Here is a 17,229-nt window from a genome sequence, read left to right as displayed (position 1 = left end):
CAGATTCTTGTAAATAAATCTTATGCCCAAAATCCCCATCCACATATCAAGTGTTACCCTTACAGAATCAGGAAACGAAGTACAGCTATATAAGCTCATTATCATGCAATAGCATTTCCATTAACATTGTTTTGGTGCCTGTAGTGTGAGGACAGGAGAATCACATTGACCACTGAATCCATTGACATAAGAGAAGGTTGGCTTGATGGCTTAATGATACATTAATAATAATTGTAATGTTGGTGTTAGAATTGCCATATCAGCTTTTATGTAAAAATTAGAAACAACTTATGCTCATTCTTGTTATATGGAATTTAAGAAGAATACGGTTTTACAGTGCGAAGTCAGATGCAATGGCTACAAGCATCTTTATAGGTTTAAAAAATGTCTGTCCCAATGGCTACAAGCATCTGACTTTCGATCTGGGGAGGCTGTCATCTGTAGTGATGGATCCATTAGAAGATGTGTTTAAATGTCCAACAGAAGAGCGCAACTATCGCTATAAACAAACAATTAAAATGTAAGCTTGTTTTTCCTTTCTTGTTACTTTTCTTTGCTGTTTAACTGATTAAGCTTTTCGATTTATGTTTTTGTGATTTTTGAAGCGTCATTAAAGGATTGCTACCCAACCTCTTTAAAATCAATAATTCCTGGAACTGATTAACTTAATTTTTAAATAAATTGACATGAGGACAATGTGTGAATATGAAATCATTTCTGTATTGATTTGTTTTACCTGTATTTTGAGTTGCACAATTGTTTTTGAGTTGAAAGAAATTAGGTAAACTTGGCCAATTTCTACCATTTTCTATTTTACTAATTTTCCCCCGTGAGTTCTTACTTACATAATCAGATTGAGCAAATAGTATGCATATTATGCGTGCTGTCCGAGGAGAGGGCTCAGAGCTCGGAATTTAGCCTGAACCTAAAGAACTCCCCCATATCTCAAGTTGGTGAATAGGAGTGGGGTGGAAGAGGGATGCCAGAAAACTGTTGTGGGACAAATGTAAGGTGTTGATATTGATATACACACACACACACACACACATATATATATATATATACAGTATATATATAATTCTTACATTGGGAGGAGAAATGCAGAGAAGAAACAGAAGAGTTGTTTGTGTGTGTGTGACTGTGCTCTGAAAGTTTATTGTCTTAACACACACACACACACACACATATATATATATATACAGTATATATATAATTCTTACATTGGGAGGAGAAATGCAGAGAAGAAACAGAAGAGTTGTTTGTGTGTGTGTGACTGTGCTCTGAAAGTGTATTGTCTTATTTCTCCATACTTTGCTGAGGGTTTTGTGTTGTTTGGTGTGTTTATAGCCTGTTAAAACATGAAACACTGAACTGGGTCCAAACGTTGCTCTAATGTAACAAATTAGTATGATTTTGTACACAGATAAATTATATTTGATGACACTACAGATAACTTTTTTTTACAGATAACACATATCACGAACCCATCTCTTCTCACAGCCATTTTCCCCATCACATTCAAGCAGGCTCGGGTAACCCCACTGCTTAAAAACCTACATTAATATGTTTATTAGAAATTGAAAAAAGCACAAATGTCAGGTTTCAGAAGTGGCCATTCAGCTTAGAATGCATTACTGTCAGTCACTGAAGCCTTGCAGATTCCGAAAGCTGATTCAAAATCATCAGTTCTCATTCTGCTGGATCTATCTGCCGCTTTTGACACTGTGAATCATCAGATCCTCCTGTCCATACTCTCATCAATGGGCATTCACAGGGATTCCACTTCACTGGTTTGAATCCTATCTCAACTGGTCACTGGGGTTCCTCAGGGATCAGTTCTTGGACCCCTCCTCTTTTCCATATACACTATCACTATCACTAACACATCACTGGGACCCATCATACAGGCACATGGTTTCTTTCCTACCATTGCCATGCTGATGACACACAGCTCTATATTTCATTTCAACCAGATGATCCAACAGTAGATGCACAGATCTCAGGCTGCCTGGTGGACATCTCGGCATGGATGAAAGACCATCATCTACAGCTCAACCTGGCAAAAACTGAGCTTCTCGTCTTCCCTGCCACTCCGACTCTACAGCATGATTTCACCATCCAGCTAGGTTAATCAACAATTAGCCCAACAAGTTTGTTCAGAAATCTTGGTGTAATCTTTGTTGACCAGCTGACTTTCAAAGACCACATTGCAAAAGCCACTCGATCATGCAAATTCTTGTCCAGGCCCTTGTCATTTCTAGGCTGGACTACTGCAATGCTCTTCTAGCTGGACTTCCATCATGTGCAATCAAACCTCTACAAATGATTCAGAATGCAGCAGCACGACTGGTCTTCAACGAGCCCAAAAGGGCCCACGTCACACCCCATCCCATCCAGAAGCCTGAGATCTACAAGTGAGTGACGCCTCATGGTACCATCACAGAGAGGCACACATGTATTGAACTACTGAACTATGTATCAGGCTTCACGTATTGAACTATGGTCCCAAAGTTTAATTGCATTCCCCACTCGTTTTTATTTGGGAGACAGTTGACAGACAGACAGTTTGATTAAAAAAACAAACAAATTCACTGTGCCTCGTTGCAGTCCGGTGAGCGGAAGACACCAGCAGAGAGGGGTTTCAACTTCGTTCTCACCACATCAGTGGCCCAAGATGAATCTGAACCAATCAGTCATTTCATCTTTCCTGACCGTGATAACCATTTTCTGTTTGATACCCAAAACCAGTTAGCAATTCATTTTGTCTGGTATCCAAAACTGTCCTCTATCAGCCAAAGAGGAAGACAGAGGAGTCGTGAAATAGCAAGAATCAGGAGACAAAGTGACACTTGAAAAAGAGCATAGTTTATTGAATAATCTTGTGTATGTTTCAAAGCAGATATTTAATTCCTGTTTCGCATTCACAGCACAAGCTCATTATACCAATGTTATTATACCAAATCAAAATGGAAAATGACATTTTCCCATAACATTGTGTAATCTGGAATTTTCCCATTCTCTTTTCTTAAAAGAAAGAAAAAAATAAATGAATAAATACTACTACTAATACTAATTTAATTATAATACAATTAATTTTAATTTCCTGAATGAGTTTCCACAGCTGGCAAAACCAAATCAGACAGGATTGACATTTAAGACACACATATGAATATCATTGCATTAGATACAAATAATCAAAACAAGTGGCATTTAAAAAACTAGCTATGCTTAAGGGTTACTCAGATCTAACTTCACTATTCTTTGCAATGACTTATAACCAAATGATGTCAAGGTGGTTATTAGTGTTGTGAATGTAAAGTTGGTTCTCGTCAGGTTCACATTAATGTACAGTAAAAGAGTAGGCACAGCTTTGTTCATCACAGCAACACATGAAAACTGCATACTTTTTGTTCAGTTTGATAAATATATCTGTAAAACATAAATGCCACTTGATCTGAAAGTTTGTTTTATAGTCCAACAACATTCATACATTTTTACATGTGACCTAAGGGCCTGTTACATGATTAATTTTAATCCATAACTCTTAATTATTCAAAAACAAATACAATGACTTAAATGCACCTCTTCTAATACAAGTTTTTTTTCCCCCTTGAAAAACATACATTTAAAGATGAAATGATTGCATAATTATTAACAAATAAATGAACAAAACTGAAAGAAAATAAAACATAAACATATGGTTGCTACACACACACAGGTTGCTATTAACAATCCTTAGATTCTTTGTTGCCACAAGTTTAGCCTCAAAAGGGCCAAATGAAAATCTTATTAATCATTAATTCAGAAGTGCTATTACTCATTCCATTCCGCGTATCACATTCTAATTTTCATGGCAACCCCAAGACATTTCAAATAATACCAAAACATCTTCATTTCAAAGAATGGAAAAATATTGATATAATACACAACAAAAACTTAAATACAGTAAATGCAAACCAAATTAGTTAAGTGTAAGAACTACTCCACGTTTTTATAGTGCACTTTTTATCCTTGTGCTCTCCACCGCCTCTAACAGTCATCATTTTGTTTGATTGTTTTTTTAACCAACACATTTCACAACCCATCAGTAACCTCTAAAGCTATGTGATGCGTCAGCAATAACGAGGCTAAATGTTAACATTTTCTTTTGTTTAAGAAACGTAAAAAACGAATAGAGGGATGGCAAAGACTCAAGTTATGGGTTACGACGTTTAACCTTTGCATAAAGCTCAGAGGAGTCTGCAAACAGCTCTTCCTCTGATTGCTTTGACTCTGTTTGTTTAGTAAGCACATCTGCACTCACAATCACCTGTGCTTCTCTTGCTCTTGAAGACTCTGCCATTGAGCTCTCAGTCTTTGCCAGCCCTCCAGAACAATACTGGACCATACTGTAGTCAGCATGATGTGAGGAGACGCTCCCGACCTCTCGTGGTTTAAAGTTTGTGAAGTCAATGGAGGAATAAATGATGGATTCTTGGTTTGCTGTGGTGGCTCCAGGAGGTGACATCATGACACAAACAGGGTCGTCTTGATTCTCCTGTGGAACGACCTAAAGGATTGACAGGATAAAATCAGTGCTGGAAAGCTCGGGTGTGTCTGTTTAAATTGTTTAGCAGTGTACTAGTTGTGTACTATTGTGTACTAGTTTCATTGTTTTGTTTCGTTTTTTTAAAAGTGTATTTATGTACTTTACATTTTTCTGAAAGTGTATGAATTCAGGATTTGTGGGTTTTCGTGTGTCTGTTGTAACTCACTTCATTGTCATTTTGACCACTTCTCTTAGCGCCTTCTTGTGTAGTCTGTGAACGTTTCCCATTTTCTTTTCTAAATCAAACAAACAAAAAAGCATGAGTCCAATGTGAAAAATAATTTATATTCTAAATGAGCTTCACAGTTAGCAAAATCAATAAATCAGACAAGATTGGAATTTAAGTCATACGAATATCATTGCATTAGATACAAATGATCAAAACAACTGGCATCTACAAACTGTTCACTGAAGGGTTTCTCAGATCTAACTTCTCATTTTTTTTGCAACGACACTAAATGGGGTCAAGGTGGTTATTAGTGGTGTGAATGTGAAGTTGGTTCCCCTTAAGTTCATAAAAATGTACAGTAGAAGAGAAAACACAGCTATGTTCATCACAGTAACACATGACAACCACATGGTGTGTCAAATACTTTGTATTCAATTTGAAAAGTATATCTATAGTATAAAACCATGCAAGCCTCTATTTGTAAAACATAAATTTGTAAAACTGCTTGTACTATTATATTAAATATGAACAAGCTTGTACTATTATACTTTACAATATTGTACTATACTATTATACTTTCTTAAATTTAATTCCACTTGGTTTAAAAGTATGTTAGTACTGCAACAACACTGATACATTTTTAGATGTGACTTAATGGTTCATTATATTATACTAATTTTGTATCTACCGATTTTTCAAAAACATGTACAGTGACTAGAATAAACCTCTTTTATTCCCTTGACAAATATACATTTATAAATGTGCAAAAGATGTACAAAGAAATCATCAGATCAAATATGTTGAATCTGTTTTTCTTACTGGTTTCACAGTGCTCTTCTATTATGCATCATTCTTGATACCTCATATGTATCTTGCACCTACCGTACACAGATATATGTAATGGTGCACAACAACACGACCACCAAACCCACAACAACTCCAATCGGCACAGAGAAAAGATTCAAACCTAAAAAAATAAATGAATGAGTGTTTGGTAAACCACTGATGATTCACTGATTCAATTAAGCAAGTGCTAGAGAGTTAAAGCGTAATCTTAAACATACACGTATACATTATTTATATCGTACACATCAAAATAACAATGATGGCAGGGGAATGAGAATAAAAAAAGAGATTAGCATTAGCATTCCTACTTATGTTAACATTTGCTTCCCAAATCTTAGGCTGCTGACCTGTTCCATTTTAACAAATCTAAATATATTAAAATATATTAAAATCGAAATATATTAAAATATACTGCAATTAGCTTAAAATTGAGAAAAAGAGCACTGAACATATTTAAAGTTGTTCCAAAATAACACATTTATTATGCACTTAGTTCAGCATAATAAAAATATAAGTGCATCGATATTAGTACAACTAAATGTATTTCTTTTTTACCTGGGAGCAGTTGGTTGAAAACCTTAATATTTTACATTTAAACAGACCACTAACTAGAACCACTTTCAGGAGCCATTTTTATTTTTTAGCTCGCATGTCATATAGTATGGCAGTGAAACAGGATACATCTATGCTGCCTTTAAAAATTGATCAGATGAAGGCATCTCAGGAGACAGTAAGTGAAGCTAACATTGGATTCGGATGTGCCTTGATGCCTTCCTATTCATTCATAAATTGACAGATGTTCTTCTATTGGATGAATCACAGAACTGAAACTCACGTGCAACAGATGAAGGCAGTTGAAAGAGTTGACTTGCATTGCCATGAGTGTTTCTGCTGGCACACTGCAGAGTGGATGTGTGTGTGAGAGACTGATGAAGAGTGATGGAGCTCCTCAAGACTGTGCTGCTCAATCGCTCTTCACTGATGAACGTGTTTGAAGAGTTAGTGACAGGACGTCCAGACAGATGCCACTCCAGTTCAGGAGAGGGATTCCCATCAGCCTCACAGAAACACACAGTTATATTAGTCCTGGTACAGCTGGAGGATGGAGAGATTTTAGCAGCATCTGAAAAAGAGAAAGAGAGAATGATGTGATACATGGACATCTTATGGAGGAGGAAAGAACCGATGGCACAAAAATCTTACACTGAACATGTAATGTGATGCTGTGCTGTGCTGTTTTGTTCTCGTCCTGTAGCTGGTAGGTTATAGTGCAGGTGAAAGTGACTCTGGGCTGACGGTGAGTAGCAGTGAAGTTCAGATCAGAGATGAGCTCCTCTAGTCTGCTGCTCTCACTGAGGGGGATTCTGGGAGTGGAGCTCCATGTGAGAGTTGGTGGAGGAGAGGAGCAGAAAGTCTCAGCAGAGCAGCGCAGACTCACAGAGCTCCCCTCCAACACCTCCTCCTGATCCTGCACCTGCTTCTGCTCCACATACAGCTGCACTGTGGGTTTGGGGGGAGAGTCTGAAATACACACACATTTATGTTATATATATGAATTTGCTGATTATAAAGTAACGTTTTGGTCGAAGACTGTCATCGCCACAATGTTTTGTTTTTTTTCCCCCTCAAATAAGATAACTAAAAAATAAAAAATGTCTATATTGATCATGGAAACTCTGGCATGGATTGAAATGTTGTTGTCTTTTAGACTACTGTCATAAAATTGTCATTTCAGATAGTGATTGTGAAAGAGATTTGATTGTCTTGTACTAGAACAATTTACAGTTTATAATATTTTCCAGTCATGAAGTCACTCACCGATCACATGAATTGAAACACTTGTTTTTGTGTAGGTCCATTTCAGTCCACCTTCACCCTCAATCCTGAAGTAATATTGACCAACGTGATTTGATCTGAGGTCATGAAAAACAGTGGTACAGTTCTTGTCTTTTAATTTTCCAGTTATGTTCCCTTTCATTAAGGAGTTATGGCTTGATGTGCTTGAGTTAAACACTAGATTTTTGTTCACATCAGTCCCGTTCTTTAACCACTGTCCTGTAGCTCTCTCAGTGAGGTCTTTGTCATATTTTTCCTCAATCTCAAATCTGCACTTTATGATCACACAGGATCCACTGAGAGCTTCGATCTTCTGCGGCAGACTGATGTTGAAATCTCTACAGCAAACAGCTACAGTACAACAGACACGATGAAAAGCATTCAAACACAAGCAGAAATAAACACTGAAGCATTCAGACACACCAACACATTAATGATCTGTTATAAACAAAATTAATGTTTTTTTTTATCTTACATTTAATTGCATTAAAGCATCATTTTATAAGGGGTGAACAACAACAGCAACAGTGCAATTTACCTCAAATGTACTATTAATGTATTTAATAATAACTGTAAAATCGTGTATATTGAATGAGATCCCAAACTTCAGAAAACATTTTGTGTATCAGTCTCTATCTGAATTAAAAGTGTCAGTATAGTTTCATGTATGTAGACTAAATGTAGCTTAGCACTTAAACTAGTTAATCGAGTTAATTTACATTCTCAGTCCCACTGAACAGGTCACACTTTACTAGAAGAAGAAGAAGAAGAAGAAGAAGAAGAAGAAGAAGAAGAAGAAGAAGAAGAAGAAGAAGAAGAAGAAGAAGAAGAAGAAGAAGAAGAAGAAGAAGAAGAAGAAGAAGAAGAAGAAGAAGAAGAAGAAGAAGAAGAAGAAGAAGAAGAAGAAGAAGAAGAAGAAGAAGAAGAAGAAGAGATTGACAGGGTTGAATTAGTGCTGGAAGATTTCTTGTAGCACGTCAGCTCTGCGGAAGTTTTTCATGTCCTGAAAAGTATGTGTTCATGTTCTACTTCTATATGTTCTGCTTTATTTTTGTTAGACCAACCTGGTTCAGAGTGTTTTTTAGTGGCTGCGAAGTCAGTTCCTCACAAGTGCACAAGTAAACATGAAGTAGAACACATCACATTAGCAAAATACTTCTCAAAATACTTTTTGTGTTCATTTTAAATGGTATATTTAGTTTTTTTATGTATCATCAATTATTAAAATAACATTTAAATTCATAATTTAATACAGTGCACTTTTTTGTAGCTACATGTATTTACATTGGAAATCACTATAACTGGGTAAATCACTTTTATCTGCACCATGCTGTATGTCCGAAAAGCCTGTGAGCTCATGATTTACACAAATTTTACACAAAATGTATAATTTTTTATTTACAGATTATATTTGGCTTACCCATGGGTCTCTCTTGGGGAAACTGCTCTCTTCGTCAAATGGGATTCAAACTGATTTTTAGATATGTTTAGAATATACGTGAAAATGCTAAAGAGATGTGACATTTCTCTTTATAGCAACATACTGACTGAACTTCCTGTGTCAGCATCAACTTGCATGTTTAACTTGTAAATGAGTACGTTTTTCTTTAATCACTTGTACATTCATGAACTTTTTATACATTTTTAGCATTTATAACAAACTTTCAGTGTTTTGTAGTGGTTTATGTAGAGAACTCCCCTTCTTTCTGTTGTGGAATGATAGAAAAGATTGACAGGGTTGAATTAGTGCTGGAAGATTTCTTGTAGCACGTCAGCTCTGCGGAAGTTTTTCATGTCCTGAAAAGTATGTGTTCATGTTCTACTTCTATATGTTCTGCTTTATTTTTGTTAGACCAACCTGGTTCAGAGTGTTTTTTAGTGGCTGCGAAGTCAGTTCCTCACAAGTGCACAAGTAAACATGAAGTAGAACACATCACATTAGCAAAATACTTCTCAAAATACTTTTTGTGTTCATTTTAAATGGTATATTTAGTTTTTTTTATGTATCATCAATTATTGAAATAACATTTAAATTCATAATTTAATACAGTGCACTTTTTTGTAGCTACATGTATTTACATTGGAAATCACTATAACTGGGTAAATCACTTTTATCTGCACCATGCTGTATGTCCGAAAAGCCTGTGAGCTCATGATTTACACAAATTTTACACAAAATGTATAATTTTTTATTTACAGATTATATTTGGCTTACCCATGGGTCTCTCTTGGGGAAACTGCTCTCTTCGTCAAATGGGATTCAAACTGATTTTTAAATATGTTTAGAATATACGTGAAACTGCTAAAGAGATGTGACATTTCTCTTTATAGCAACAGCTAAATTTATTTATGGTTATCATCTTTAACAGCAGAAAGCAAAAAACAAACAGTATGAGTTTTTAAATGGAAAATAAGCATTTAAAATGTATTTTAAATTATTTTAGAAGGCGAAGAAAAAAAAAGTGTTTGTTATCAGTTTACATAACAGTCCATAAAACAGTTATATTATATTAAACAATAACTAGAATGCATGCACATACAAAAAGTTTTTTAAATCCACTCAAAAAAATAATAATATATATATATATATAAAATGAAATTTGCAAAGTAATTACATTCATAAATTGCTGCCAGTATTTCTTGGTCTTCATGCTTGTACAACGTGTTAAGACATAGGATACAAAACATGAAGTAGAACACATCACATTAGCAAAATACTTCTCAAAATACTTTTTGTGTTCATTTTAAATGGTATATTTAGTTTTTTTATGTATCATCAATTATTAAAATAACATTTAAATTCATAATTTAATACAGTGCACTTTTTTGTAGCTACATGTATTTACATTGGAAATCACTATAACTGGGTAAATCACTTTTATCTGCACCATGCTGTATGTCCGAAAAGCCTGTGAGCTCATGATTTACAGTAATTTTATACTAAATTTAGCATTTTTTATTTACAGATTATATTTGGCTTACCCATGAGTCTCTCTTGGGGAAACTGCTCTCTTCGTCAAATGGGATTCAAACTGATTTTTAAATATGTTTAGAATATACGTGAAACTGCTAAAGAGATGTGACATTTCTCTTTATAGCAACAGCTAAATTTATTTATGGTTATCATCTTTAACAGCAGAAAGCAAAAAACAAACAGTATGAGTTTTTAAATGGAAAATAAGCATTTAAAATGTATTTTAAATTATTTTAGAAGGCGAAGAAAAAAAAAGTGTTTGTTATCAGTTTACATAACAGTCCATAAAACAGTTATATTATATTAAACAATAACTAGAATGCATGAACATACAAAAAGTTTTTTAAATCCACTCAAAAAAAAAAGTATATATATAATCAAATTTGCAAAGTAATTACAGTCATAAATTGCTGCCAGTATTTCTTGGTCTTCATGCTTGTACAACGTGTTAAGACATAGGATACTCGTGAAATGTTTTGTTTTTATGAATCTTTCATGTGGAAATATATGTATTATAGAAATCTTGAAAGTACAGCTGACTGAAGAAGACAAAGGAGGAGATCAGATGTGTGTTTGTTGTTTATTGTGTGTCATCTCTCTTAATGTTCAAAGTCTCATATTCAGAGGGTGGAGCAGAGAGCCGAAGAGATGCGTATGTGCCTCCTGCTTCATTCTGAGCCTGAAAACAGAAACACTCTTCAACACCATCATCATCATCATGCTGCCTTACTATATCCACTATGAAATAAAAGACTCACCTTTTGCTTAGAGGACAATCTGGGGGGAAAAAGATATAGAAGTTAAGAAAAATAGGTATATTAATAAATATTACATATTTTTGCAACAACCTTGTCAAAGTTATTATTATTATTTATTTATTTTGCAAACAGATTAACCACAGATTTGTTCATCACACCAACTAATGTTTGGCAAGTCTTCTTGGACTTGAAAGGCATGCTAGTCCTAGTAATAAATGTGACTTGGTTCGACAACTAATGCTAGAATATTCATACATTTTTAGTGTCCAAGTGCTTTTTGGGGCCACTGTATGAGAAGCATGTTCTTGGTTTTTATAGGTATTGACTTTGCGAGAAGGCTGGAATACACGGTAACACTTTACTTGAAGGGGTGTGCATAAGACTGACATGACACCTTCATTGCTGCCTTACTATATCCACTATGAAATAAAAGACTCACCTTTTGCTTAGAGGACAATCTGGGGGGAAAAAGATATAGAAGTTAAGAAAAATAGGTATATTAATAAATATTACATATTTTTGCAACAACCTTGTCAAAGTTATTATTATTATTTATTTATTTTGCAAACAGATTAACCACAGATTTGTTCATCACACCAACTAATGTTTGGCAAGTCTTCTTGGACTTGAAAGGCATGCTAGTCCTAGTAATAAATGTGACTTGGTTCGACAACTAATGCTAGAATATTCATACATTTTTAGTGTCCAAGTGTTTTTTGGGGCCACTGTATGAGATTAAAGCATGTTCTTGGTTTTTATAGGTATTGACTTTGTGCTGATTTGCCATCTGAACGAGTCGATGCTAGTTGCCAAAGGTCAGTAGTCTGCAGATTTGGGTGGTCCCAGTCAGTAGCAGTTTGTAAATTTCACAGAAAATCAAGTAGTGTATGATGGACACAGACTCTGGTATTTTAGCTTTAGACTTTGTGTATTAGCCTTTAGAGTTCCAAGAAGTTTGTTTTCTGTTCACACTGATGACATTTCACAATAGGTGCTATATGAAATCCGGCTTTGTATAAATATTTATCTTGCTATAGTTGTGTACATCCCTTTTATTGGGAATATACAGTATGTCAATACACAATAAAATACACAAAGTCAACGTAATATGCTAAACTTATTCTGTGATAATTATGTTCTTTTTAGTCACTATAGTAACAATTGTTATTTTACTTTAAACCATTATAAATAGTTATTACGTGTCATGCACCTACCGTACACATGTATATATAATGGCACACATCATCATGACCACCAAAGCCACAACAACAACTCCAATCAGCACAGAGAGATGATTCAAACCTAATGAAGAATAAATGAGTGTTGCTACAACTGATGATTCACTGATTCAGTAAAACAAGTGCAAGTAAGTCCCATCATAATCTTTAAACAACAAAATAACAATAATGGCAAGGAAAGAGGAACAATCTGAAAAGTAAGAGATTAGATTAGCATTCCCATTGAAGTCAGTGACTGTCACTCAGCTGATGAATGAACAATTTACACGTGTTTCATTAACAGACTGACATTAACAGATGTTAAACTTTATCTTATACTGGAAGAATCATATCTGAAACTCACATGCAACAGATGAAGGCAGCTGAAAGAGTTGACTTGCATTGCCATGAGTGTTGTTGCTGGCAAACGCAAGCAGAAATAAATACTGAAGCATTCAGACACACCAACACATTTCTGATGAGTCCTAAACTTTTTTCCATATGAAATCCGGCTTTGTATAAATATTTATCTTGCTATAGTTGTGCACATCACTTTTATTGGGAATATACAGTATGTCAATACACAATAAAATACACCAAGTCAACGTAATATGCTAAACTTATTCTGTGATAATTATGTTCTTTTTAGTCATTTAGTAACAATTGTTATTTTGCTTTAAACCATTATAAATAGTTATTGCGTGTCATGCACCTACCGTACACATGTATATATAATGGCACACATCATCATGACCACCAAAGCCACAACAACAACTCCAATCAGCACAGAGAGATGATTCAAACCTAATGAAGAATAAATGAGTGTTTGGAAAACAACTGATGATTCACTGATTCAGTCAAACAAGTGCAAGTAAGTCCCATCATAATCTTTAAACAACAAAATAACAATAATGGCAAGGAAAGAGGAACAATCTGAAAAGTAAGAGATTAGCTTTGCATTCCCATTGAAGTCAATGACTGTCACTCAGCTGATGAATGAACAATTTACAAGTCTTTCATTTACAGACTGACATTAACAGATGTTCAGTTTATCTTATACTGGATGAATCTTATCTGAAACTCACATGCAACAGATGAAGACAGTTGAAATAGTTGACTTGCAGTGCCATGAGTGTTTCTGCTGGCACACTGCAGATTGGATGTGTGTGTGAGAGACTGATGAAGAGTGATGGAGCTCCTCAAGCCTGTGCTGCTCAATCGCTCTTCACTGATGAACGTGTTTGAAGAGTTAGTGACAGGACGTCCAGACAGATGCCACTCCAGTTCAGGAGAGGGATTCCCATCAGCCTCACAGAAACACACAGTTACATCAGTTCTGGCACAGCTGGAGGATGGAGAGATTTTAGGTGCATCTGAAAAAGAGAAAGAGAGAATGATGTGATACATGGACATTTTATGGAGGAGAAAAGAACTGATGCCACAAAAATCTTACACTGAACATGTAATGTGATGCTGTCCTGTGCTGTTTTGTTCTCGTCCTGTAGCTGGTAGGTTATAGTGCAGGTGAAAGTGACTCTGTGCTGACGGTGAGTAGCAGTGAAGTTCAGATCAGAGATGAGCTCCTCTAGTCTGCTGCTCTCACTGAGGGGGATTCTGGGAGTGGAGCTCCATGTGAGAGTTGGTGGAGGAGAGGAGCAGAGAGTCTCAGCAGAGCAGCGCAGACTCACAGAGCTCCCCTCCAACACCTCCTCCTGATCCTGCACCTCCTTCTGCTCCACGTACAGCTGCACTGTGGGTTTGGGGGGAGAGTCTGAAATACACACACATTTATGTTGTATATATGAATTTGCTGATTATAAAGTAGCATTTTGGTCGAAGACTGTCATCGCCACAATGTTTTGTTTTTTGTTTTTCCCCTCAAATAAGATAAAAAAAATATTTTTTAAAGTCTATATTGATCATGGAAACTCTGGCATGGATTGAAATGTTGTCGTCTTTCAGACTACTGTCATAAAATTGTCATTTCAGATAGTGATTGTGAAAGAGATTTGATTGTCTTGTACTAGAACAATTTACAGTTTATAATATTTTCCAGTCATGAAGTCACTCACCGATCACATGAATTGAAACACTTGTTTTTGTATAGGTCCATTTCAGTCCACCTTCACCCTCAATCATGAAGTAATATTGACCAATGTGATTTGATCTGAGGTCATGAAAAACAGTGGTACAGTTCTTGTCTTTCAATTTTCCAGTTATGTTCCCTTTCATTAAGGAGTTATGGCTTGATGTGCTTGAGTTAAACACTAGATTTTTGTTCATATCAGTCCCGTTCTTGAACCACTGTCCTGTAGCTCTCTCAGTGAGGTCTTTGTCATATTGATCCTGAATCTCAAATCTGCACTTTATGATCACACAGGATCCATTGAGAGCTTCGATCTTCTGCGGCAGACTGATGTTGAAATCTCTACAGCAAACAGCTACAGTACAACACACACGATGAAAAGCATTCAAACACAAGCAGAAATAAACACTGAAGCATTCAGACACACCAACACATTTATGATCTGTTATAAACAAAATTAATGTTTTTTTTTTTATCTTACATTTAATTGCATTAAAGCATCATTTTATAAGGGGTGAACAACAACAGCAACAGTGCAATTTACCTCAAATGTACTATTAATGTATTTAATAATAACTGTAAAATCGTGTATATTGAATGAGATCCCAAACTTCAGAAAACATTTTGTGTATCAGTCTCTATCTGAACTAAAAGTTTCAGTATAGTTTCATGTATGTAGACTAAATGTAGCTTAGCACTTAAACTAGTTAATTTACATTCTCAGTCACACTGAACAGGTCACACTTTACGAGGAGGAGGAGGAGGAAGAAGAAGAAGAAGAAGAAGAAGAAGAAGAAGAAGAAGAAGAAGAAGAAGAGGAAGAAGAAGAAGAAGAAGAAGAAGAGGAAGAAGAAGAAGAAGAAGAAGAAGAGGAAGAAGAAGAAGAAGAAGAAGAAGAGGAAGAAGAAGAAGAAGAAGAAGAAGAGGGTGATTTGATCTGAGGTCATGAAAAACAGTGGTACAGTTCTTGTCTTTTAATTTTCCAGTTATGTTCCCTTTCATTAAGGAGTTATGGCTTGATGTGCTTGAGTTAAACACTAGATTTTTGTTCACATCAGTCCCGCCTTTGAGCCACTGTCCTGTAGCTCTCTCAGTGAGGTCTTTGTCATATTTTTCCTCAATCTCAAATCTGCACTTTATGATCACACAGGATCCACTGAGAGCTTCGATCTTCTGCGGCAGACTGATGTTGAAATCTCTACAGCAAACAGCTACAGTACAACAGACACGATGAAAAGCATTCAAACACAAGCAGAAATAAACACTGAAGCATTCAGACACACCAACACATTAATGATCTGTTATAAACAAAATTAATGTTTTTTTTTATCTTACATTTAATTGCATTAAAGCATCATTTTATAAGGGGTGAACAACAACAGCAACAGTGCAATTTACCTCAAATGTACTATTAATGTATTTAATAATAACTGTAAAATCGTGTATATTGAATGAGATCCCAAACTTCAGAAAACATTTTGTGTATCAGTCTCTATCTGAACTAAAAGTTTCAGTATAGTTTCATGTATGTAGACTAAATGTAGCTTAGCACTTAAACTAGTTAATTTACATTCTCAGTCACACTGAACAGGTCACACTTTACGAGGAGGAGGAGGAGGAAGAAGAAGAAGAAGAAGAAGAAGAAGAAGAAGAAGAAGAAGAAGAAGAAGAAGAAGAAGAAGAAGAAGAAGAAGATCAAACCTTGTAAGATAAAACAGAAAAGAATGCTTTTCTCTGCAGTGTCCATCTCTTCATTAACAGATGCTCAGTCCCTGTGGGGAAAAACACATTTGCATTTGCAAATATTCACATATAATCACATATTAAGCCCCACAGATAATGCAAATTGATAGAAACAAAAGTTTCCAACAATGAAACATCTAAAGAAAAAGAAGAATTTAAGACTTACCAGGAACGAGAAAACAGTCTGAACTGCTGCTGATTTGAGACTGAGTGGAAGTGTGTGAATCACAAACACAATATACTGACTGAACTTCCTGTGTCAGCATCAACTTGCATGTTTAACTTGTAAATGAGTAAGCGTTTCTTTAATCACTTGTACAGTCATGAACTTTTAGCATTTTTAGCATTTATAACAAACTTTCAGCGTTTTGTAGTGTTTTATGTACAGAACTCCCCTTCTTTCTGTTGTGGAATGATAGAAAATATTGACAGGTTTGAATTAGTGCTGGAAGATTTCTTGTAGCATGTTAGCTCTGCGGAAGTTTTCTATTTCATGTCCTTTCATGTTTATTTTTGTTAGACCAACCTGGTTCAGAGTGTTTTTTTAGTGGCTGCGAAGTCAGTTCCTCACAAGTGAAGAAAACCCAGCAGAGTAAACATGAAGTAGAACACATCACATTAGCAAAATACTTCTCAAAATACTTTTTGTGTTCATTTTAAATGGTATATTTAGTTTTTTTTATGTATCATCAATTATTGAAATAACATTTAAATTCATAATTTAATACAGTGCACTTTTTTGTAGCTACATGTATTTACATTGGAAATCACTATAACTGGGTAAATCACTTTTATCTGCACCATGCTGTATGTCCGAAAAGCCTGTGAGCTCATGATTTACACAAATTTTTACACAAAATGTATCATTTTTTATTTACAGATTATATTTGGCTTACCCATGAGTCTCTCTTGGGGAAACTGCTCCCTTCGTCAAATGGGATTCAAACTGATTTTTAAATATGTTTACAATATACGTGAAAATGCTAAAGAGATGTGACATTTCTCTTTATAG

General features: G+C 35.3%; 3 protein-coding genes across 3 annotated transcripts in view; all 3 read right to left on the bottom strand.

Moving 5' to 3' along the window:
- Positions 1-4,195: 4,195 nt before the first annotated feature.
- Positions 4,196-8,863, bottom strand: LOC107574994 (sialic acid-binding Ig-like lectin 7). The gene is made up of 8 exons (XM_016261412.1): positions 8,860-8,863; positions 8,724-8,786; positions 7,422-7,790; positions 6,807-7,124; positions 6,424-6,726; positions 5,640-5,694; positions 4,755-4,824; positions 4,196-4,537 (listed from the first exon to the last, which is right to left on the bottom strand). The coding sequence occupies exons 1-8, from the start codon at positions 8,861-8,863 to the stop codon at positions 4,196-4,198; spliced, it is 1,524 nt and encodes a 507-aa protein (XP_016116898.1).
- Positions 8,864-11,178: 2,315 nt separating this feature from the next.
- Positions 11,179-16,221, bottom strand: LOC107574993 (sialic acid-binding Ig-like lectin 7). The gene is made up of 7 exons (XM_016261411.1): positions 16,176-16,221; positions 14,461-14,829; positions 13,842-14,159; positions 13,483-13,761; positions 13,105-13,207; positions 11,611-11,629; positions 11,179-11,190 (listed from the first exon to the last, which is right to left on the bottom strand). The coding sequence occupies exons 1-7, from the start codon at positions 16,219-16,221 to the stop codon at positions 11,179-11,181; spliced, it is 1,146 nt and encodes a 381-aa protein (XP_016116897.1).
- A 7-nt stretch (positions 16,222-16,228) lies between these two features.
- Positions 16,229-17,229, bottom strand: part of LOC107574992 (myelin-associated glycoprotein-like) — a 14,310-nt gene continuing 13,309 nt past the window's right edge. The window contains exon 11 of the mRNA XM_016261410.1: positions 16,229-16,246. Within this exon, the coding sequence (XP_016116896.1) occupies positions 16,229-16,246 (18 nt within the window). The remainder of the gene's footprint in view (positions 16,247-17,229) is intronic.

Source organism: Sinocyclocheilus grahami, unplaced genomic scaffold (genome assembly GCF_001515645.1).
Source record: "Sinocyclocheilus grahami isolate Dianchi unplaced genomic scaffold, SAMN03320097.WGS_v1.1 scaffold2428.1, whole genome shotgun sequence".
Lineage (NCBI taxonomy): Eukaryota > Metazoa > Chordata > Actinopteri > Cypriniformes > Cyprinidae > Sinocyclocheilus > Sinocyclocheilus grahami.
This window is presented reverse-complemented; position numbering and strand designations above follow the sequence as displayed.

What these genes read in the sequence shown, in the direction of transcription:
- LOC107574994 (XM_016261412.1), bottom strand. An exon ending in CAGTTATAGTGATTTCCAAT is followed by an intron (nt 7,791 to 8,723) that starts GTAAATACATGT and finishes GTTGTACTGTAG; the next exon opens with CTGTTTGCTGTAGAGATTTC. An exon ending in TGTTTCAATTCATGTGATCG is followed by an intron (nt 7,125 to 7,421) that starts GTGAGTGACTTC and finishes TGTGTATTTCAG; the next exon opens with ACTCTCCCCCCAAACCCACA.
- LOC107574993 (XM_016261411.1), bottom strand. Translation starts at nt 16,221, where the DNA reads ATGGACACTGCAGAGAAAAGCATTCTTTTCTGTTTTATCTTACAAG. An exon ending in TTTCTGTTTTATCTTACAAG is followed by an intron (nt 14,830 to 16,175) that starts GTTTGATCTTCT and finishes GTTGTACTGTAG; the next exon opens with CTGTTTGCTGTAGAGATTTC. An exon ending in TGTTTCAATTCATGTGATCG is followed by an intron (nt 14,160 to 14,460) that starts GTGAGTGACTTC and finishes TGTGTATTTCAG; the next exon opens with ACTCTCCCCCCAAACCCACA.